This window comes from Schistocerca piceifrons, chromosome 3 (genome assembly GCF_021461385.2).
Source record: "Schistocerca piceifrons isolate TAMUIC-IGC-003096 chromosome 3, iqSchPice1.1, whole genome shotgun sequence".
Classification (NCBI taxonomy): Eukaryota; Metazoa; Arthropoda; class Insecta; order Orthoptera; family Acrididae; genus Schistocerca; species Schistocerca piceifrons.
In genome coordinates this window covers 135,144,801-135,170,002 of record NC_060140.1, presented here as the reverse complement: position 1 = coordinate 135,170,002, position 25,202 = coordinate 135,144,801, and the positions used below count along the sequence as shown (strand labels likewise).

Sequence of the window (25,202 nt, the reverse complement as noted above, 5' to 3'; positions counted from 1 at the left end):
GAGAATGTTACCTGACATTATGTGTCGTGCCAGCAGTAAAGTGCAGAGGAGGTTGTGTTAAAGTATGGGGGTGTTTTTCATAGTTAGGGTGTGGTTTCCTTAAAGCACTTAAGAAAATGCTAAACGTAGAAGGATATGGACACATCTTACAGCATTGTGTGCTGCATACAGTAGAGGAACAGTTCGCACTTTATGGCTGTTTGTATCAGCATGACAATGTATCCTGTCATACAGCAGCATCTGTGAGGCAATGTTGTTCTCCATAGAGAACAACATATCTGAAAGGGTCTCGTCTGCCCAGATTCCTCTAGAGCCTCAGTTCCTTCATGTATGTTGAACCCATTACAAGTTACACTGCAATATGGGAGCGATGTTGTTTTTGTCTTTCCCTTATCATTCCGCTAAATTGTGGGACATGACTAATGGAGGATTGGCTGACAGACTGGGTACTTCTGTTAGATAGGTTTCATAGTCTACAGTGTCTGTTAAAGTGTCATCAGACAAGTCAGATAAAACTATAGCTTGGTAGTCTGATGTCTTTGGACTCAAGTCTATTAGGTTTTTGTACGATGTTCACTTGCTCACTTTAATTTCCTGAATCTTCTTCTGCTCCAAGTATATGGGACAATCTTTACTCTCAGACTGGCTGGATCTCACCACAATTAAAACACAAAGCTGCCATTGAAGGTGCTGAACAGTCCAAAGCTCAAGAGCCTCATCAGGTTCACCAAACCAGTATCGAGCCAATTAAAACTGCGTTATCAGAGGTTCTTGACATTTGGCATGACCTAGGAGACATGTGTGGCTTATCAGATACTGTGGACATGGTGAGCATCACCCCCTACTTGTAATGGAATTATCCATATTATAGCACTGTCATGTTAGCATCTCAATTCACAAACTTTTTGTATTCACTTATCAACAATCCTCTTCTTTTTATTGGTTGAAAAAAGTCAATTTTATTAATTCAAAGGTCTGATATGAAGAGGAGTGAATCCATCAACGGTTTCCATTTATTATTCACATATGGGAAATAAGGATGTATCAAGTAATATACTAAAGTGAATCACTGTGAGGTGTAATGTGTAATCACATGTGTGTCTACTGTTTAATTTGAGAGACAAGACTACTAAATTCAGAGAAACTGTATGGGACAATATAAATGAAACACTGAAAAGAGAGAATCTGATAAACAATGAAGTTTTAATCATTTTCAGTTGACAACACAGTAGGCTGACAGGATAATCAGTAACAAGGCACAAAATACTCAGATTCAAAAGGTGAGTTTTCGATGATCAGTTGATTAAAACCCGTTTTTCATATAGAAAATATTATCAAATACTGATTGTGATTTTCTCGGGCGCATCTGATAACAAAGCACATATAAAAAATTACTAAAGTTCAACTAAATTAAAAATTAATGCTACTATGACACATTTATGTTTACATCTCATGACTGCAGTTACTGTTTTACTTACCTAAGCCACAAATAAAGATCTAAGACATCAAATACTGCTTCCAAGTGAACCAAATCTATAATAGTCTTTGGTTTCATAACTGGCCATCCAATATTTCGACACAGCCAGTCAAATGTTAGAGGTTCATTTCTGCTATACTGCCTTGCAAACTGAAAAATTACATTTATTTCATATATAATTGAACCCTCTCTTAAAAACACATCATCACAAAGTAAAATTACAAGAAATAGAAAGTTATGTTTGGCATACCTTGAGGAACATTGTACACACAAAAGGCATCTTCTTGTTTATAGGAGCACAGCAAAAAACGTACCGTGCACGGAGTGGAAGAGGAACATGCTGTATCATGTCTGCCAGGAATTTAAAATCTTCCACATTGCACATGAAGTACAAAGAATCATCCACAGTTGACAGTGTTACAAATATATCCTGAAGAGACAATAAGGGAAACTTAGTAGTTCATGGGTTCACTCTCCACACATTGAACCTCAAATCTAACACATTTTCATTTCATTATACATAATGTCCAAGAAATATAAATTTATTGAATTATTTATAAAAAATGAAGTGGCCACATATTTTATAAATCTTCTGCACTGTAGGATCTTTATTCTGCTTCTGAACTCTAAAAATCTCAAAGAATATTGCAGAAAGAATACACCATATTAGCACTAATATAAGCTGCACCCTGAAATTTGATGAGGAAAAAAGAGAGAAACTAAATGGAGAAATATTTATATCACATTAGCCATTTACAAAACCTGTTTAAAATATGGTCACTCTTAACCACATTTTTTAATGCTGTAATGTAAATTACACACAGAAATATAATCTTACTAGTTAGAGTCTTCACTGTTAACTTCACTACTGGTACTTGTTTCATCATTGTCAGTGTTTTCGTCATTCTCATCTCAAAGAGTGTTGTTCTTGCTACTGTCCAGTCCACAAGACATGGAGCACTTCTTGAATGCTCTGTTTACAGAATCTTGTGATATTGTGGGCCATAAAGAGAGAATCCACTCAGATGTAAGACTAACTCATGGAATTTTAATCTTGCCAGATGAAGTCAGTGCGTGATCTGCTTCTAAAAGACAATTGGAAAAGTGTATTTAACAGATGGTCATCAAATGATTTGTTTACACTCATATCAAGCACCTGTAGTTTTGAAGCCACACATATAAATATAATGACCAAGTCTATCTTCAATAAAGTGACTACGTTCTTTACCTCAAGTGTGAGGTGACCTTCAATAAAGTTATCCGAACTAGCATAATTTTCTTACACAGCAGTGTACTAGGTTTGCAATTCCAAGCAGTAGCTAGTGCACACATAATTCATTCTGTTGTCATCCAGCCTTTTTCTTGGCAAAGAATCAAAAACATATTAGGAAAATTTTTCTTGGCCAAATTATAAGCTTCAGAATAAAGTGTGTGTGTGTGTGTGTGTGTGTGTGTGTGTGTGTAGGGGCAGGGGGGGAGGGGGATGGCGGCAGAGGGGGGGGGGGGGCAGGTTTCCTACAACAGCTGCTAGCATAACAGTAATTCTTTGTTTTTGTTTCTAGTTGTTCTTAATGATATACATATTTTCCGTTTATAGTTCACTGTTACATTCCAGAATGAAATTTTCACTCTGCAGTGGAGTGTGCACAGTTATGAAACTACCTGGGAGATTAATACTGTGTGCCAGACCGAGACTCGGACTTGGGACATTTGCCTTTCATGGGCAAGTGCTCTACCAACTGAGCTACCCAAGCACAGCTCATGATCAATCCTCACAGCTTTACTTCCACCAGTACCTCATCTCCTACCTTCCAAACTTCACAGAAGTTCTTCCGCAAAACTTGTGGGACTAACACTTCTGGAAAAAAGGATATTGTGGAGACCTGGTTTAGTCAGAGCCTGGGAGATGTTTCCTGAATGAAATTTTCACTTTGCAGTGGAGCTTGAGCTGATATGAAACTTCCTGTAAAATTAAAACTGTGTGCCGGACTGAGACTCAAACTCAGGACCTTTGCCTTTGGCGGGCAAGTGCTCTACTGACTGAGCTACCTAAGCACAACTCATGACCCATCCTCACAGATTTACTTCTGCTTAAGTTTCATATCAATGCACACTCTGCTGCAGAGTGAAAATTTCATTCTGGAAACATCCCCCAGGCTCTGGCTAAGCCATGTCTCCGCAACAGCCTTTCTTCCAGGAGTGCTAGTTCTGCAAGGTTTGCAGGAGAGCTTCTGTGAAGTTTGGAAGGTAGGAGACGAGGTACTGGCGGAAGTAAAGCTGTGAGGAGAGGAAATTTCATACCAGCGCACACTCTGCAGCAGAGTGAAAATTTTCATTCTGGTAACATTTCCCAGGCTAAGGCTAAGCCATGTCTCCCCAATATCCTTCCTTCCAGAAGAGATAGTCCGGTAAGTTTCACAGGAGAACTTCTGTGGCGTTTGGAAGGTAGGAGACGAGGTACTGGCAGAAGTAAAGTTGTGAGGACGGGTGGTAGGTTGTGCTTGCAGGGATGCCACAAGTTTCCCCAAGTGGAATTCCCTGATATTTCCCTGATTTCCAGACAAGTTTTAGCATTTTTCCCTGATACATTTTGAGATCTCAAGCGTGAATAAAGATATAAATTGACAAAAAAATATAAGGACTTCCGTATTTCTCCTCTGTTTTGTTTTAGGGTGCAAAAACAACTAGGGTCAAAACTGTGAAACATGAAAACAAAGAGAGGAGTTAAAAACAACTACATGTCAATCCCCAATGACAGAAGAGAAGGCAGATAATAACGGGGACGTGGAGAAAGGTCTATAAAATACGCAACAGAGAAATAGAGGTTCAGAACTAAAAATTAAATAATTACTATTAAAAACAGTCTTGATCACAATTTATTTTATAAGGTGACCGGTTTCGACCACTGCTGTGGTCATCTTCAGACCTACAAGATGTATACAAAGCATTAATTAGAGGGCTACAGGCATTAATGAAAATACATAGAGTTATACGGCTATAAAACGTTGAATTACCATTGAGTGGAAACCCCTTTCTGTTGGAGAATCACAACTGGAGAAACCAGTGCACGTCTTACTTTATATAATGGAGGCTCCACCCACTTCTGACTGCATGATGTCATTATTAACCAATGAGTTATAAGTCGAATTACAATTTAAAATTTCTTAGTTAAAAGAACATTGTCAAGAATTAGAAATAAATATACATTAAACTTTGCTTATTTAACAGCTATTGTCAATTAAAAAGCGTTAAAAATATTTAAAATGTAGGAAAATGAACTTCAGTTTGGCAGTACATGGGTTGCCCTCTCGTGGCCTGTCAGTGAACCATTTGAAACCACTGGTTGCTATGGTGAAGTTAGACGCCGTTACAAAGATGAAGGAGCAAGCTTTTTCCACTGAAACCGGTCACCTTATAAAATAAATTGTGATCAAGACTGTTTTTAATAGTAATTATTTACAATTTTATTGATCACTGCTGTTCCCATAATGCATTCAAAAGTAATAATAAAAATTAAATGGCCCTTGCCATATTGCTACTGTGGATAAAAAGTAAAACGCAGTTGACAGCCCATTCATCGTTCGCTAAAATGGTCGATAACTCAGACGGCAAAAAAAAGGGCATTCAGTCACGAAATGATGGACAGTTAAAAGTTGGGCGAATTGTGCACAAACTGGTGGGGGAGGGCCACTTAGCAAATGGTGATGGCTAAAAGGCAGTGCCCAAAATGCAACCTAGTTAAAATGATTTCCTCATGACATGAGGGCCGAGAGGTCGTCGTCCAAGCCTCTGGGACAGGCTTAATAACCCGGAGCTTATTCTATGAAGGGAGGACCAGCGGCGATGCCAAAATGACACCACCACCTGACAGGCGGCAACACAGACATCATCAGAGGGAATGTAAGAACTAATGGGCTGAGGTACGAGGACTGCAGCCTTTGCAGCAGCAGCAGCCTCGTTTCCTACCAGACCAACATGACCAGGAACTCACATACACACCACAGTGGCTTCGTCAAGAGTGAGCAACTGAACGCTTTCTCGGACCCATTGCACTAAGGGATGGACGGTGTACAGTGCACAGAGGCTTTGAAGGGTGCTGAGATCATCAGAGGGAATGTAAGAACTAATGGGCTGATGTACGAGGACTGCAGCCTTTGCAGCATCAGCAGCCTCGTTTCCTATCAGACCGACATGACCAGGAACCCACATAAACACCACAGTGGCTTCGTCAAGAGTGAGCAATTGAAAGCTTTCTTGGACCCATTGCTCTAAGGGACGGACGGTGTACAGTGCACAGAGGCTTTGAAGGGTGCTGAGAGAGTCTCAGCAGATGACACAATTGAAAACACTGTTGCCGGATGTACTCTGTGGCCTGATACAGGGCGAAGAGCTCTGCTGTAAATACTGAGCAGTATGCCAGAAGCCGATACTGAAAAACGGCGGCACCAATGACAAAGGCACACCTGACACCATGGTCAGTCTGAGAGGCATCAGTGTACACAAAGGTACTATCGCAAAATTCCATGTGAAGGTCAAGTAACTGGAGGCAATAGAGCAAGGCTTGTGTAGTGTCCTTAGGAAGCAAATAAAAAGCCTAGGTGAACATGGGCCACACACAAAGCCAAGGTGGTGAAGGGTTCACACCCACCGGGAAAGTTGCAGGGAGCATGAAGGTAACCTGCCAGAACAAGAGCCGAATGTGAACTCCACGAGGTCAGAGAGAAGAGGGACGTGCCCCATACTGGTGATCAAAGGAATCATCGAAGAAGAAGTTATAGGATGGGTGGCCACGCATGGCAGACAAACAGCATACATATCTGTTGAGGAGAAAGTCACAGCAGTAGGGCAGTGGTAGTTTGGCAGCTTCTGCATACAGACTCTCAACCAGGTTAGTGTACAAGGTGCCAGTGGCCAAATGGATGCCACAATGGTGGATAGTATTGAGATGGCATAAGAGGGACGAATATGCAGGTACATAAACAAAGCACCCATACTCTGGTTTTGAATTGACATGGGATCGGTGCAAATGAAGGAGAGTGGTTCGATCTGCACCCCAGGAAGTACCATTGAGGACACGTAGGACATTGAGGGACCACGTACAGCAGGCTGCCAGGTAAGACATGTGGGAGGACTAAGAGTTTCCTATCGAGCAAGAGCCCCAGGAATTTTGTAGTTTCAATGAACAGAAAAGGAACAGGCACAAGATGTAAAGATGGTGGGAGAAACCAACTGCAGCACCAGAAATTCATACAAACAGTTTTGTCAGTGGAAAAACGAAAGCCAGTGTCGATGCTCCATGAGTAAAGACAATTGAGAGATTGCTGAAGAAGCCACTCAATAAGACACGTCCGTGAAGAACTGCAATAAATGGCAAAATCGTCAACAAAAAGGGAGCTGGAGGTGCCTGGTGGGAGACAGGCCATTACAGGGTTAATGGCAATAACAAAGAGGACGAAGCTCAGGACGGAACCCTGAGGCACACTGTTTTCCTGGGTAAAGGTGTCCGACAAGGCAGAACCCACACTTACCTTGAAAACTCAGTCTCTTAAAAATTCCTCAAGGAAATGGGGCACCAGGTGTCGTAGGCTTTCTCCAAATTGGAAAACAAGGATATGGTCTGGGATTTCCACAGGGAACCATTCATGATATGGGTCAATAAAGTAACGAGATGGTCAACTGCAGAACGGCGTACTTGAAATCCACACAGTGCAGTGGTTAGCAAATTGCGAGACTTGAGCCACTATACCAGCTGGCATGAATCATATGTTCCATCACCTAGCAAACATAGCTTGTGAGAGAGATGGTGTGGTAGCTAGAAGGAAGATGTTTGTCCTTACCGAGCTTAGGTATGGGTACGACAGTGGCTTCACGCCAGCATCTGGGAAACGTGCCCTCTATTCAGATGTGGTTGAACGTACGAAGAAGAAAGTGCTTGCCCACAAGAGAAAGGTACTGCAACATCTGAATGTTTGGAGAAAGGCAGGGAGATATTGGGAGGAGCTCAAAATTTCCACAGAATGGTGGCCTAGGGTGTTGGAGATAGCAGTAGGGTCCATCATAAAATTGTCTGCTATGGTCAGGTCTGAAAGTGGGGAATGGATATTGGTCCCAGAGAACCGTCAGAGGTTGGCCCACATGACGGAAGAAGGGGTGGAACTGTGAAAAGAATTAGTGGATCAAATCCAGCTAGCTTTCTTGTTATCCCGAGGACTGCAACGACACTGTGCACACATCTGTTTATAATGAATGCCAACATAGGACGATGGTTAAAAACTGCAGAGAACACGTCTCCACACACGTGTCACAGCACACCTGAGTCCACCAAGGGACCGAGACACGGCATGGTAAAGAGGAAGTGTGAGGAATGGAACGTTCTGCAGTGGTAAGGATAACGTATGTAAGAGATTCCACCTTGTCATCATAACTGGGGGAAATCATGTTTGGCAAAGGTCATCAGGGAGGAGTAAAGCCTCCAGTTGGCGCTAGTAAGCTGCCATTTGGGTGTGCAAGGAGGTGGGGTAGGAGTCAGCAAACGGATAGCACACGGGAAATGGTCGCTCAAGCAGGTGTTAGAAAGAACAGACCACTGAAGACAATGGGCAAGATGGGCAGTGTAGAAGGATGGGTCCAAATGGGAATAGGTATGTGAGGGGTCTTAAAGGAACATGGGTGCTCCTGTATTAAGGCAGAAAAGGTTAATCTGATTAAGGTCAGCCAAGACGGCACCTCTTGGACAGGTTCTGGGAGAACACCAAATGGGATGGCGCGCATTAAAGCCACCAAGCAGCATAAATAGGTGAGGCAGCTGCCCAATAAGCTGGAGGAAGTCAGCCCTGGTGACAACGAATGATGGAGGGAAGTAAATGGTACACAGATAAAATATTAAGTGAGGAAGGAAAAGGCGAACTGCAAAGCTTGAAAACGGGTAATCAGAGAGATGGGTTGACTATGAACATCATCCCATATGAGCAGCATGACACCCCAATGAGATGGAATGCCAACCTCGGGCGGAAGGTCAAAACAGACCAGGAAGAAATGCAAAAGCTCAAAGCAGTTGTGAGGACACAGTTTTGTTTCCTGAAGGCAGAGTACAAGTGGATGCTGTGATTCTAAAACAAACCAAAAATCCTCTTTGCTGCGAACATTCTATTGGAGGAGAGTCATTATGAGAAAAAAAAATTAAGGGGTGTCACGTCTGCAGCTGCCGAGTGCCAGCCTCCGAAGACTCGCTGCTACAAAACACAGAGGCAGGAGGATCCCGCTCCACGAGGTCCACAGAAGTGTCGGCTTTCTTCTGTTGTCGGAGTGTGGAGTCCAATGCAGACAAATGGTTGGTGGTGCACACTGGAAACAAGAAGGCCGTCCGAATGAAAGTATCACAAAGCAACTTCGAGTCGGCGAAGGAGAAGACCATTTTCTTTTCCCTATGTTGGATTTCTTTGAGCTTTTCCGGTTATCAGAGGAAGATTCAAGTGTTCGTTGACTGGAGGGATATAGGAAGCCTTCAAGGGAGTATTCCTTCTGTCCTTTCCGGCCTGCTGGTTGTTTAGCTGGTGACTTCGCTCCTTGAGGCGAGAGTTTGATGGCTTGCTGCACAGCTGGATAAGAGGACTGTAATGCTACCATGACACTGGGCTATTTCACAATCTCAGAGCTGAATTTGGGGCTGCATGTCTGCATTGCCATGTCCTTCATGGAGCAAGATGTAGAAAGAACAATCCTGTAAGTGCCAGATGGAAGAACACAGGATTTGCGACTAGCCAATAACTTGCAAGTGACCAGGTAAGGAACTTTTTCCTTTACCCAGATCTACTGGACAGCCCGCTCATCGAGATACACGAGACAATCTTGAGACGAGGCGGCATGGTCACCATTGGAGTTGATACAGCACGGAAACGGAAGTGGACAATTGTCCTCGTGCACATCCTTACCACAGGCTACACATGTGGCTGGGTGTCAGCAAGACATTCCAGTGTGGTTGAAACAATGACACTGGTAACAGCGAATTGTGTTTGGAATGTACAGTCAGACTGTAAGAACCTCATAGCCTGCTTCGATTTTGGACAAAAGCACCACTCCATCAAAGGTGAGAAAAAGAGTGCATGTGGGCACTAAGGAGTCATCTAATTTTTTCGTCACCCAATGGATAGCAAAGACACCCTGATCAGAGAGGTCAGGCCTCAGTCAGACTGGATTTTGGCCTCAGTCAGACTATAGAGCAGCCTTGTGTAAATAATACCATGGGAAGAATTCAGCATTCTATGGGCCTCGACATGAACAGGATAGCTGTAGGGAAGTGCAGTGGCAGGCAGTTGTTGTGCCTGAGAATCAGAAGTAGTCTCCAAAAGTAAAGTGCTATTCTGTAAATGAGAGCAGGATTTCACAGGGCTTGCAATTGCATCAATACCATTCTGAATAATAAACTGATTTACCTTTGCAAAGGACTGACCGTCTTCAGTACGTGAAACCCCATGATGAACCATGGTGCAGACGTTGGTTGTGAAGATGATATGCTCATTGTGAGAAAATCCCCCCCCCACACACAATTGTCAGCATCTCTGACAGCATGCTCCTTCCAACTGGGGACCCATTCACAAGAGGGCACACCTACCTTAGATGATTGTTCACACCTCAGGTCACACCTCCCAAACACTTGACAGAGGAACCAATTGGCAATTTGGGGAGGTACCAGCTCAGGGAATCGCCCCTTCCTGGGCCTGGCCTGTGCCAGGGGGATGTGTGAACCCCACATACAGACCCGGGGCTGGGAATCCTGCATTATCCAGTCACTTGTTACGCATCAGACGCGTGGCCCGGCCTTCAGAAGCACATTCAAACAAACCACTCTTTCCACCTCTTGCCTCTCATCAGCAGTTGCTAGGCTAGTGCAAGAAGTGGTGGCAGCACTGACTGCAAGCTGAAGAGAGTGGTAGGAAGGGGAGAAGCAGTAAGAATGAGGGATTAGGGAAGTGGCACACACTCAGCTGTGCCCAGCCAGTGATGACGCGTGACATCCTAGTAAACAAACCATTTCATCTACTGAGCCAAAAAACAAGATTTTTCCAGTGTTTTTTTTTTTTTTTTTTTTTTTTTTCAAATTTCCCTGATGTTTCCCTGATTTCCCTGACATGTTTGAAATTCTCTGATATTCCCTGATTTCAAGAACTTGAACTTTGGGCAGCCCTGGCTCGGGTAGTTCAGTCGGTAGAGCACTTGTCTGTGAGTTTGAGTCCCGGTCCAGCAGTCAGTTTTAATCTGTCAGGAAGTTTCACTGTTACATTAATTAACATGTCCCTACAGATGGGCATCTCGCCACCATTGCTACTGAAGAGAATAGAAGTGCCACTGTTGCTTTTGGATTATATATCTCTGCAAGATGACAAGTATATCAGTAAAATTGTCTCTGTGCTACTGAAGTACTACATCAGATAGAGAAACCACTTCTACGTATAAACCTGTGGCACTGACAGATATTCCTACATAATTCTGTTTTCATACTTTCCAAGGCCTTTAACTGGATTACTTGTCAAGAGAGCTTTCCTTTTATCTTGCACAAAGGAAAGAACCCCAGCTTCAACTTGTAATGGATCTGGGAGATGTTATTTTTTTACCATATTTGTCGATACTGAATTGAAAATGTTTTCTTATATTTTTGTCAGCATTTATTATAATTTGTCTTATTATATGTTAATTTACTTCTGTTTTTGAGAGTAAAAGCATATTGATTACTATTAGAAAATGTATCGAAGAATAGCAAAGAAACTGATTGTGTAAAATATCTTTGACGTTGGAGTAGTCTTTGACTATAGTCAGTCCGAGTCGGAAGCTAACTCTTGGTGGGTGTTGACGGAAGAACAATGTGAAGGTCGCAGTCATAAATAATTTTGAATTATGTTAACTATTATTTTTGTATTATCTGAAAAGAAGAAACTGTATTTGAAACACCAAAATGAGAGAAACACGCTGAACCACATCATTTTCTGCAGCCGACAACGATGCATTGTGGAATCATACTTAGACAACTGAAGCCAAGACTTATATTTGCTTGCAAACGTCTAATGGAAAAGGTACTGTCACGAAATATGGCAGATTTAAGTTTATAAAAAAAATAGTGACCATATTTTCAACTTGTGTAATAGCCGGGAAGCCATATTTCAACTGGGGACTGTAGCCGGGATATTGTGTTCACGAGATTTTCAACAGTGCTACGAGGAAGAAAATTTTTGTGTGTTAATACCAGTTTCTTCAGAATGTGTGTTACAGTGTTTGTGTTCATCAGGAAGTAAAAGTTTTGGAGAAGAAATGTTTCGGCAAAAAATATAATTTTCGACAGAAGAAAATACTTCTAGAATTTTGGTCAACAATCACATGGATGGAAAACGTGGTTTTGCAACAGTAGAAGAGTGTTCCAGATAAGTCACGAAACCCTCGTATTTTGTTAAAACAATATTTTTATCTTGTTTTGTATTGTTGTGTATAAATTTTTGTTCTTCACAATGACTTATGAGATTTTCGAGAGTATTGTGCCTAAAGTAGAAAGTAGTAATTTAATAGACTTCGAACATCAGGACAGGTCAAATGAAAGAGAAAGAACCGATCAATTTGATTTAAAAAGTTTTCTTGTAAATTTCACGAAAGAAATTAAACAATCAGTTGACAACAATAAGACATACTGGGATGAAAAAATTGATAACATTTTGTTGCAAGTCCAAGCAGTCAATACCCAAGTGGGTGAGCTTTCGAACAGAGTTGGCAGTGTTGAAGAAAAAATTGAATCTGTGGAAGCAAAAGTAAATGAAATTGATGTTAAATTGAGCGGTGAAATTAATACTGTAAAAAATGAGTTACTGGTAGATAGGGAAAGAAATTTAATTGATTTTAATGAGATAAAAGGGGAAATTAAAAATTTGGATGAGAATACAAAAGTTTTAGTTAAAAATGTACAACAAGAAACTGACAATCGTTTGGTTACTCTAGAAGAAAAAGTAGAATGCTATGATTTGGAAAACAAAAAATCTGTCAAAGAACTTAGCGAAAAAATTGAAAGTTTTGACATTGAATTTCAAAGCAAAAATTACAATGTCAACACGTGTAATCTTATATCTAATATTCCAGTGAAGCACTTTTCGGTGGATGGACCCTTACATCCCGTTGATTTTATGCAGTATTGTAAGGATTGTTTTTTACCTCACTCACCAGATGAAATAAAAATTAAATTTGTGAAAAAATTCTTGGAAGGGGAAGCTTTGACTTGGGCAAACCAGATTGTAACTTTGGAGATGACCTTTTCAGAATTTGAATCAAAATTTTTGGAAAAATTTTGGGATGATCTTAAACAAACTAGAATCAAAAGTGAATTTTTGAATGGGCGAAACTATAGGGAATCAGATGGGAACATGAAACAATTTTGCAAAAGTGAACTTCAAAAACTTATTCATTTAACAAAACCTTTGGATGACTTGATCAAAATTGATATCTTAAAGAGAAGATTGCCATCAGCAATGCAGTTGAGTTTAGTTCATTGTCCTGATAGTAATGTAGAGCAGTTTCTCAATTATATTGAAAAGTTGGATAGGGTAACAACAGGAACACACAGTGGGTTTACTCAGAAAGGTAATGGTGAAAATTGGGGAAATGACAACTTTCAAAAAAGGGAACAAAACAATTATCATGGTGTCAGTCAAAATTCAGGGGGATATAGCAATTTTGAAAAGAAGGACCATAATTTTTATCCAGAACAAGAACAACATTTTCGCGTTAATAATCAACAAAATAGAGAACATTTTAGGGATCAAAATCACAGAAATTTTGATAGAAACTACCAACGATCAGGTAATGTTTGGCATAGGAATGGGATCAGAAATGTTGATCAGAGACATTGGCAGAACCATAATCAGCAGTTCAAACAGGAACCGGAAATAAAAAACGAGTAGACGCCCCCTTGAAGGTCCGCAAGGTTGAGGCAGAAGGTGAGCATGATGAAAGGACCAATGGATGTGACTATCATAAACCCAAACAGGTCAGTTCCAAACCTAAGCTATCACATGAGGTCATTAGTTGTTACTTATTGAAGAAATTTCAAGAGGAAAATAATAATGATAAAGATAACATTTTCAATACACAAGAACATACAGTAGATAAAAGTAATTGTGATTCATTTAATTTAACAGAGTTTTACACTTGGGCAGAAAAGAAAAACACTTTGTCGGATGATGTAATTTGCAGTAGTTCAGAGATGTGTGTGAATGAAAGAGAGAATGCATGCTGTGAGAATGAAAATGTTGGTGAAAGGGATCTGGTAACTTTAGAAAGGGGAAATAATATTTTGGGGGATAATTTGAATGTGTATGACCTGAATATGTGTAATGATAATGATGTTGTTGATAAAGTTGATAATGATGGTAATGGTATTGATGATGATGTTGAGGAAAGGTATTTCATTAGTTTAAATAGGGAGTTGGGTATACACATGGTTGAAAATGGATTAAATAGTGGGAATATTATAGAAATTCCCAGGGATGTTACCAGGATGAATAATACTCGCAATCTGGGTGTATGTAAAAGTGTGAATTTAGATGTTGCTGGTAAAGAATCTGACTACACAAATAACGATGACACATGTATAACTTCTTACCTAAGTGAAACTTTTATAGATACTAATGATACACACACATTTCTTATGAATATATGGCTGAACAGTGAAACTATTTCTTTTGACAAGAACTTTAGAAAGATGCTTATTAATGTATGTGAAACTGTATGTACTGAGTGGTGGAAAAAGATGAGATATTTTATTTTTGAAAAGTTGAAGGATAAGTACTTCAATAGTATACAATGTGATTTGGATGAAAATTCTTGGCTATTTGATATAATAGAGAGTACTAATGACAATTTTGTATCTTGTGCAAATTTTATAACTGTGACAAATAATACATATAATGGTATACCATATGATTCTGATAAGTATAGGTTTGGGGAAATTGAAAGTGATTTATTACATGAGAATACAGGTTCTGAGAAAAGTGATCAATTTTGCAGTCCTTATATAAAAGTTCAAATTGGGTCATGGATTGGTAAATGTTTAATCGATACAGGAAGTGAGATCTCGGGAATATCTGAAAGGTTAAGCAAGAAATTGAAAGTGGGGAAAGATTATGTTGAAATGCCAGTTGTTGGGGTAAAGATAAAAGGTGCTACTGGGAAGAGCAGTAAATTGGTAAAAAGCCAGGCTTTAGTGACATTTTTAATTGAAGGCAAGTTGTTCACACATGGATGTTTTGTAATTCAGGAATTTAATGAGGATTTTCTTTTGGGTATGAATTGGATAGTAAAAGTAAATACAGCTTTTGATTGGGTTGGAAGAAAACTTTTGATAGAAACTAGTGAAAGGGAATACATTCAGAAAAATTTTGTGAACACACTTGGTGATCAGAGTAATGGAAATTTTGACAGTATTAATTTACTAAAAGAAAATAGATTGGAGAATATTGAAATTCATAGATTTGATACTGATGAAGTTGAATTTGGGAATTTAGTAAATTTGAAAATTTCAGAAACACAAAATTTATCTGGGGAGCAAAAACAACAGTTAGAAAATCTGCTGTGGGAATACAGTGATGTTTTTAGTGACATACCTGGTAGGGTAAAGGGTTACCAGTGTGAGCTTCAGGTAAAACCTCATGAACCATTTTTCATAAAACCATACACTATTGCAATATCAAAAAGACCTGCTGTTGAGAAAGAGCTGAAAAAGATGGAAGGATGTAATATAATAGAAAGGAGTATCAGTGCATATAATAATCCTCTAGTAGTAGCTTCGAAAAAAGATGGTGGAGTAAGATTGGTTTTGGACTCTAGACACTTAAACAAAATTTTGTTCAGACAGACAGACCATCCTGAAAATATTGATGAGTTACTCTATAAATTTACAGATATAAAATATATGTCAAGTTTGGATCTAACTTCGGGTTTTCATCAAGTACCACTTTCGGTTAATTCTAGAAAATATACTGCTTTCTTGTACAATGGTAAGAGTTACCAATATTGTGTTGTGCCATTTGGGTTAAATTCTTCTATTTCCGAAATTATAAGAGCTTTGGATCATGTACTGGGGCAAGAACTTGCGTCTAAACTGATAATCTATGTAGATGACATTTTGGTTACAGGGAAAAATTGGGAGGAACATTTTTTGATTTTGAAGTCAGTTTGTGAAAAACTTAGAAAAGGGGGGATGACATTGAAATTAGAGAAATGTAAATTTGCAGTTTCTGAATTAAAATTTTTGGGTCATGTTGTCACAGACAAGGGAATTTTGGCAGATCCAGAAAAAATTAAAGCAATTTCAGATATTCCTATTCCTAAGACTAAAAAACAATTAAAGTCGTTCTTTGGGTTATGCGGTTATTACCGTAAACATATAAGTGATCAGAGTCTGAATGCACCATGTTTAAGTCAGTTACTTAAGAAAAACACTGTTTGGGTTTGGGATAAAAGTTGTCAGGAAGAGTTTGATAAAATTAAGCAAGAGTTGAGGAAGCAACACTTATTACACAGACCTGATTTTAATTTACCATTTTGTTTGAACACTGATAGCAGTAATTATGGGCTTGGAGCAGAGTTATTTCAAGAAAGAGTAGAGAATGGAGTTAAGATACATTGTACTATAGCATTTGCAAGCAGAATTTTGCTCAAGCATGAGAAAAGTCATAGAAAATCCACACCCTAATGCTTATCGTTTGGTGTATCCTAAGTCAAAGAAATTATTTGGTCTCAGGAATGTTGTCTCTTTAAAACTGTATAAACAGAAATCATAATTTCCAAATTTAAATAACCTATTATCATCTAAAACAAAAGTCCTCCACTGGAATATGCTTGTTAGAACAAAACTACCTGTACAACCAAGTATGTATATTTGCATGTATAAATTAATAATTTGAAGTCGCATGTTAATTGAAACTGATGAAAAAACACTGTTGTAACAAAGAATGAGAGAAAGATTTATTTTTACTTAAAAAAAAAAAAAAAATAGTTTCCATAGTGAGCATTTCTGAATTTTTCTAACTTTGGAAGCTAAGTCTTCCCTGTGGGTGAAGGCATGCATGTGAGGACATGCATGCAAAGGTATAAGTTTCAAAACCAATTTTAGATAAAGCCTCATGATATATGAGCAGTTTATTGTAGTTTATACTGATGTTGTGGGGAGCAAAAGTACTCTTCACAAGAATGTGACTTGTAGTAATATTGTAGTAGAGAGGAAAGTGTACATAAATAATTGCAAAAAATTTAGATAATACTGATGTATCTTTAGCTGTACTAAAAGAAAAAAATCATTAAAAAAATACAAAAAAAACCATGAGTAAAAAAAAATTTAAAAAGAAAATCATAAGCAAAAAAATATATACAAAAGAAGAGAAAAACACATTACACTATATATGTCCAGTATCATTTTTACTGTACAATATGTAAGCATAATGAAATTAACATTAATATTTAATAAAAAATGAAATCTTATTCTAGGAAATGAGTTTTACCTTTCTATTATTTTCAATCTGTATGCTGTATGTTAGAATATTTCTCATGTATGTTTAATACCATGTATATTTGTCATGTTAAATAATTTCTTTACTTGAAATTTTTGTGTATGGGATTGATGGGGAAGTATCATTGCAACAACAGCCAGTAACAAGTCCACAGATTCAAAGAGTCCAAATTTGGAAGAGGTTATCAGACTGCATCATTAATGTACTAATTGTGTAATACAGATCCATCACTGAGTGTTGTCGGGATTTTGTTGTATATGTCCATAACAACAAAAGCTCTGGGGAGCAGTTGTAATGGATCTGGGAGATGTTATTTTTTTACCGTATTTGTCGATACTGAATTGAAAATGTTTTCTTATATTTTTGTCAGCATTTATTATAATTTGTCTTATTATATGTTAATTTACTTCTGTTTTTGAGAGTAAAAGCATATTGATTACTATTAGAAAATGTATCGAAGAATAGCAAAGAAACTGATTGTGTAAAATATCTTTGACGTTGGAGTAGTCTTTGACTATAGTCAGTCCGAGTCGGAAGCTAACTCTGGGTGGGTGTTGACGGAAGAACAATGTGAAGGTCGCAGTCATAAATAATTTTGAATTATGTTAACTATTATTTTTGTATTATCTGAAAAGAAGAAACTGTATTTGAAACACCAAAATGAGAGAAACACGCTGAACCACGTCATTTTCTGCAGCCGACAACGATGCATTGTGGAATCATACTTAGACAACTGAAGCCAAGACTTATATTTGCTTGCAAACGTCTAATGGAAAAGGTACTGTCACGAAATATGGCAAATTTAAGTTTATAAAAAAAATAGTGACCATATTTTCAACTTGTGTAATAGCCGGGAAGCCATATTTCAAACTTCAGGATGTTTCCTGGCTTTTCACCATCTGAACAATCTCCTTATTGAAATGGTAGCTTGCTGCATATTCTCCAATGCCACACATTAGATTCATCCAAACCATACATTCATCAGCTTCTTTATTAGAAGTACGTGTTGCATAATCGAAATTGGTGCCAAAAAACTTCACCGAATTCTTAAGTTTGCTGATGATTTGCTTTTGACGTTAACAGGTGAAGACTAAATTTTTCTCTTTAGCCTGCCCTGTTCTGTAAAAACAAAGAAAACCACAGAACTATGAACTTGATAATAAGTCACTACCTAAATAAAATATCAGCTACCAATGGCAAGTTACACTGTTCCCTCACATACAGCAATAAATTTCCACACAATAGCAATATTGCTGCTCCATTTCAAATTAAGTAATGAGCACTATACTTGAAGTTTTCTTGATGCAAAAAAATACAAGTATTTGTAGGGTTGTGCAGATAAGTCAAACTCAGATTGCCCATCGTTGAACTTTAGGGGGAAAGTGCAGCTTATATTTGGGCCAATACATTAGATTATTACATCATGCAACAATAGGAATACAAAATTTTATGCAAAGAAAGCTACTCACCATTAGATTAGATAATGTAGAATTTGGTAGATGATAAGCATACAGCTCTATCTGCTCAGCTGTGGGGTGTAAACCAGCTTGTGTTATTGTTTCTGGCTTCTGAGCTAAGAGGGATTTCAGTGTGATCAAATCTTCAGGTTTGAATGTTGTAACATATCCCTGAGAAAAATTTAAATAAATACTGAATTACAGCCACAGCACGGAATATAAAGAAAAATATTTGCACACAGAAATAGTAGAATTTACTTGCTCTTTTTTTTAGTACCTTCACTTAGACATTCAGATAACAATTATTTGACACACAGTAAATAACTAAATTAAAATGATTAACATTTTTCAAAGAAACAGAAATTTGCCACAGCTGAATTGTGTGTATATAAAGACGAGTATGGCTGAGACTTGTGCAGTAGAAAGAGGGAAAATACCATAGCCATGACTGACATTCGGCTGATTCTGTGTACACCTCAGGGTCCCTGGTGAACATTTAGCATTGATTTATGTGGTAGTGCTTATACTGTGACAGCTACTGCAGTGGTCATAATGAGTAGCATAAAAGAAGTGTTTATTATAGAAATAAGCAAGTATGATAGTGTTCTCTGTATATCAATATTGTAAAAAGCAGGGAGAAGCAGAAACTCAAATCATAACATGGAGCATGCCACACCTTTGCCAGTTGCTGGAATAGAGAACAACTCGAAGGTCTGTAGTGCGAGAACAGGCAGCAAACAGGCAATGTTCGTTCGTTCTCTCTCTCTCACTCTCTCTCTCTCTCTCTCTCTCTCTCTCTCTCTCTCTCTCTCTCTCTTTCACACATTCTCTCTCATGTTAGTTTCCAACATTACAGTTTTTCATGAGTACAAGTAAGGTTGTGAAGCCTTTATGACAAATGACAGCTCTTGCTTTTGTCTGACTTTTGTGTAGTAGTGTTCAGTAGTGTTCAGTACAATGAATGTGTATCACCTATATTAGTTATTAAGTTTTAGTGGTGGGATGGAGAAAAGGTAGCAAAAATACTGTAGTGGAAATCAGTTCACATTTGCCGCAAAGTCTGTGGGACATGATGCACTTAACAGCAATCCGGTAATTAAAATCACCAGTCACCATCTCCCCCATACAAACAACTAAAAATCAATGATTAAATATCATTTAAGGCAGTATTTATGGACTGGTTTATCACAATTCAGTAACAAAATCAGTTATTTCAAATGCCAACAATCAGCATAATTATATTAAAATCTTAAACTTCATTCAGAAGAAAATCAAATAGTAGTAGTTGCAATCTCACTCAATAGATAACAACAGTCTTAACAGAACAAAAGTAAGTACACATATAACAGGTTGTAAAGGAACACCCTCCTCTAACACTACCTTTCTTTTTTCTTTTTTTTTTTTTTTAAAAAAAAAAAAAAAAAAAAAAAAAAAGGAGCAATAACCAGTACAAGGTATCAAGGTATACTGTCGATTCTTGATTAGATGAACATTCTTGGCTGTTTCACTGAAAGAATTTCATTTGACTTTGTATATGATGTATTATATTTCAGGCTAAAATGTAATAAAAGAAATTAATTTGTTACAATCGATAGTACTAACGGTTAAAATTATTCTTGTCTTAGAAATATATGAAATTAGAAATTCTGGCATACTTAAAATTCATATTATTAATCGCACAATCTAATGCTAATTATTAAATTTATTTCTGGATTCATTCATAAAATAATGATGTGGCTTAGTAAAGATTCTTCTTTTGTCAAGAAAGTGCGTAAACACTGCTGCTTTGTACACTCTTTGGAATATTGTGAGTACCACAGAATGTGGTAGTAGTGGGCATGCCTCTGATGGAATCAGACATGTTTTTGATTGTGGCACTAATAATGTAATTTGTGGTGGGTAGAAGTGAAAATTGTAAAGACGGTGTGATATTGATAAATGTGACAAAGAATAAAATTCAAGAATAATACAGGCAAATCTTTATCAATTATTTAGTCATCAGGAATCCACAACATTATAAACCAAAATTTTAACCACAAGAATGTACCCCTAGACGCAAAAACTGGAGCCAACAAGAGAAAATGAAGATAAGTAAAAAGTTTTTCTTTTGTATATCTTACACCTCTCGAAGCTTTTGAAACTAATGAAGACACTAAGAAACATTTAATAGTGATGTGTGGGAAGGTTAGATTACAAGGTCAAGTGCTACTTATTCAAATTTATTTGTTCTATTTCAATTCTGAAAGACTGACACAGCAGGTATATACATCATGTCTTTTCTTTTTTCTTGTTTATTTTATTTATTTATTTATTTGGTTCTACATGACAGAAAAAGTGCATGTTTCTATCATCATCTTTAAAATGAGGAGAAAATATGAAAATATAAATAAATTTATCCAGTCTGTATCAGCAGTCTCTTGCCCTCTTAACAAACTATGTATACAAGAACAGAATTGTTCATTTCACACATAAGTAAGATTAATGAAGTGGTAAGTACAATAACTTTACAAAGCACTGCAGAGAACAAAATACTGTGATCCAAAGACAGTGCTGCAGTAAAATACAATGGTAGTCCCTAAACCATAGGATGCTTTGAAAACCAGATGATTTTGCTAGGGACGAATAAATGACCTCAACCAACCAATTATCGGAGTAACTTGATGTTTGATGTAAAATCATAATCATTATACAATTTGGCATTGTCCACATACATCACTGCCACAAATTGGAAATCCTGTTACCACCTGTTAAGTACTATAAAGAAACTGAAGAACTACAAGTACTTGCTGCCCTTTACACACTGAACCATCAAGACATGCACAACTGACCTGTAAAGTACAATATTTCACTCCAAGTAGATGAAAATCACACATAATACAGGGTGTCCCAAAAAGATTGACCCGATTTTAAATAAAATTATTTATTAGGAAGAAGGGCTTAACACCAACAAATTGCATACTAAATTACTCAGAAAAGACAGAAGTTTATAAAAATCCATCATAAATTTTCAATATGTCCTCCATTGGCTACACGGACGACATCTAGCCGATAGCCGAATTCATCCCAAACTGAGCGTAGGGTGCCTTCTGTCACTGAAGCTACAGCAGCTGATATTCTGGTTTTTAGTTCATCAATGTCACAAGGTAAGGGAGGAACATAAACACATTGTTTAACATATTCCCACATGGTGTTAAGTCAGGGGACCTAGGAGACCAAGAATGGAAAGCCTGGTCTCGCGGTCCTGTACGCCCTATCCAACGTTGAGGCACGTTGGCTTTGAGGAAACTGTGCACATTGTTGTGCCAGTGTGGTGGTGCTCCATCTTGCTGATAGATGAAATTGTCAGTCAAGTTGTGAGAATAACCAGTTACGTAGCATTGCAAGATATGATTGTCCTGTTACGGTTTCTTCCTAAAAAAAAGTAGGGTCCATAAATCTTGCTTTGCAAAACAGCACAAAAAACATTCACTTTTAGTGAATCACGTTTGTGTTCAATTGTTTCATGAGGATTTTCAAGCCCCCCATATATGCGTATTACGACAGTGAACCTTACCGCTAATATGGAAAGTTGCCTCATCGCTGAATGTCAACCGTGACATAAAAGTGTCATCTTCCTTGTCCTCTAGAATAGCATCGCTAAAGTCCACTCGCTTCACTTTTTCAGTATCTCAAAGAGCTTGTAGCAGTTGTAATTGGTATGGTTTGAGGGCTAAATGATGCTGTAACACAGGCCACACTGTTATGCGCGGTAACGAAAGTTCTCGGCTAGCACAACGCGTAGATTTGCGGGGGCTCCGCTCAAATGCTCGTCGTATTTGTTCCACTGTTTGTTCAGGAACGCGTGGCCGGCCAAGACTTTTGCCTTTACAGAGGCGCCCTGTTTCTTCAAACTGTTCATACCAGCGTTGAATGTTCTTTGGTGATGGTGATGGTGGTTTAGCACGAAATCGAATATGAAACACCCGTTGAACTGTGACCACCGATTACGACTAAATTCAATAACACAATAGGCCTTCTGTTGCGTGGATGCCATATTGCATGAGACTGGCTGCACGCTCCAGGTCAGCACTCGTAGTGACATCTAGTGGATTTTTTCTGAAACTCTAGACCATACCAATTATATCTAGTGCTGTTTCAGTTACCTAGTGATATTTGTCTCAATATTATTACAAGTTAAAATTGGGTCATTCTTTTTGAGACACCCTGTATAATAATGTACAGGTTTCCAGTTTGGAGCTATGGAGAGAGAAAAACAACAACAAAAAATGGAATGAGAGGGTTACAAAATAGAGGACAAGTCAGTCTGAATGCCTAGAAGACAGTAGTCTGCCACATGAAATTGAGAAAAACAGACTGTTTTTAAATGAGTTTGAAACATTGCAAACTGGTGGTGTTAATTTGTCCACCATACTTCAGTTAACATAAACCTCTCATTCTACTTTCCCTTTCGTCTTTATAAAAATTGTAACACACAAACTATGAACAATTTTGAAAATAAAGTTTTCCAAATTCTACTTCAACGTTTTTCAGGCTTCATTTTGACTTAATTGCAATGATGTTTTTCTAAATGGGTTACAATACTAATAATCAAGATTTTTAGTATGATGGAACACATATTTTGATGAATGGCTTACAAAACTTCCAAGAAAAAAGGAGTTATTCTGGTACCTTCAAAAGAAAGTACACTTAACTTCACTTATAAACTGCACAAGTAGTAATACTGATACAATCAAAATTATACAAATTAAGAAGATAAGAAAGAGAAGAAGCAGTGGAAAGAATTAAAGGAAGACAGCAGACAGCTGTGTCTGGCTTATCACCAGGAATGAAAGGGGATGATCCAGCCACTCTTCAACACACTAAAACCTGACCAGTGTCCAGATATATCACAAAATCTTACGAGCTTGACCACACTCATCTTGTCATCAGATAAAATAGAGGGCAGATACCGATCTAATTCTTTTTTTTTTTTTTTTTTTTTTTTTTTTTGCCCATCTGTAAGAAAATAAAATGTACTCCTTTAAAATGTGGCATACAGTGACTTACATGACACAAGCACCACACACGGGGGAGGGTGGGTGGAGGGTGGGAGCCTTCTCACTGGAGTAAAAAGCCATAAGCCATATGTTATGGGACAGTGCCCAATACGGAGGTGGGTCAGAGCCACCTCACCTCGACAGAGCAACAGTCAAAAGGACTGCCAAAGATGGATAGTTGTCTTCACCAACCACAGTTTACTGTCTGTTGCAACCAGCCACTGTATGGGTATGGATCTGTGACCAACCAGCAAAATGACAGCCTGCAGGGAATCGCATTTTCTGTAACGTTATGTTCCCTGCAGGCCTCCTTGGCAGCTTCGTCGGCTTGTGCCCTGACACACAGCAAAATGTCACCTCCTTCCACCGCTGCTGTAGGAAGTACAGTTGGTCATGTATGAGCTAGAAGAATTTTTCAGCTGAGTAAATGTGCTACAATGATTGTGTGGCATTAATAGAATCGGAGCAGATGAGAAACTGTTTGTACTGAAGATGCCTCACCTGCTCCAATGCCTTCAGGATCACATGGAGCTCTGCACAAAAAAACAGTATAGGCATGAGGAAGGCAAATCCTGAAGACACGTCTAGGGAATACAACTGAATAGCCAAGGGAGCCCCTTTGTTGTGAGCCATCTGTGTACACAACTGTAGAATCATGACACCTATCTAAAATGTTAAAAAACAAAGACTGAAACGTACAATTGGGAGCGCAATCTGTCCTAAAATTCATCAAGTCTAAAATAATTTTGGGCCTCTGTAGGAGACAAGGTGTCGATCTGATCCAATCTTGGTGTAAAATATTAAAACCAGCCAAACCCATCTCGTAAAGGCAATCCTTAACGCAATCCCATAAGGTCTAGTTGTTTGGTGAGCAACAGTATGGTATGCAGATGGGCTTGACATAGAGAGTTTTTTGAAGGCCAGTAGTACCATGAGGAATTGTTGCCTGATGTGAAGCTGTGGCTCACCGGCCTCAACCCCGAAGATCCGCACAGGGCTGGCTCGAAAGGCCCCAGCAGCCACGTAATGCGTCCAACATCTTTATATATGACGTTCATGCAGACCCATACACTGTGCACCCATAATCAAGCTGAGACCACATAACGGCCCTGTAAACCTAGAGCAGATAAGTCTGCTCTACTCCAAATGGATTGTGTGTAAAACATTTTAAAATGCTTAGCACTTGCAGGAACCGTCTTTTCAGATTCCTAAGGTGAAGCAACCATGTACATTTTGAAATGTGATAATACAGGTGAATCTCACATAGTGAGCATAATTTGTTCCAGAATCTTACTACTAGTGTGAAAAACTCATTAAGCGAAACAATTTATCCAATATAAATTAATGTAAAATACGATAATGCGTTCAATGCAGAGAAAGTACTAAAAGTTTTTTTCTTATTCATGCCATTTGTTCAAAGAAAATTATTATTTACTTTATAATTCACAATAAATAACTAATCCTTCTTCACTAGGAGGCTATCAATAGTCATTTGTTTCTGCTGAGGCTTCAACACTTGGCAAAAATGTGAGACAGCATTATCGTCGAATAAATTTGTAACGCGCATAGTCACTGCTTTATTGAGGTGATGATTTTCAATGTACAATGCAAATGATTCCCATATTTTCAGCATTTCTCTTATTGTGCCAGAAGATTGCTGTTTTGCTGTTACCACCACCACCACCTCATCCTC

At 38.4% G+C, this 25,202-nt stretch overlaps 1 protein-coding gene across 2 annotated transcripts in view; it reads right to left on the bottom strand.

Annotated features, from left to right (window-relative positions):
• Positions 1-25,202, bottom strand: part of LOC124788893 (ATP-dependent RNA helicase SUV3 homolog, mitochondrial) — an 87,149-nt gene that overhangs the window by 29,024 nt on the left and 32,923 nt on the right. For both annotated transcript variants that reach the window (XM_047256174.1, XM_047256176.1), the window contains exons 8-10: positions 18,486-18,644; positions 1,728-1,907; positions 1,479-1,627 (exon numbers count right to left, since the gene is read on the bottom strand). In XM_047256174.1, coding sequence (XP_047112130.1) covers positions 1,479-1,627; positions 1,728-1,907; positions 18,486-18,644 — 488 coding nt within the window. The remainder of the gene's footprint in view (positions 1-1,478; positions 1,628-1,727; positions 1,908-18,485; positions 18,645-25,202) is intronic.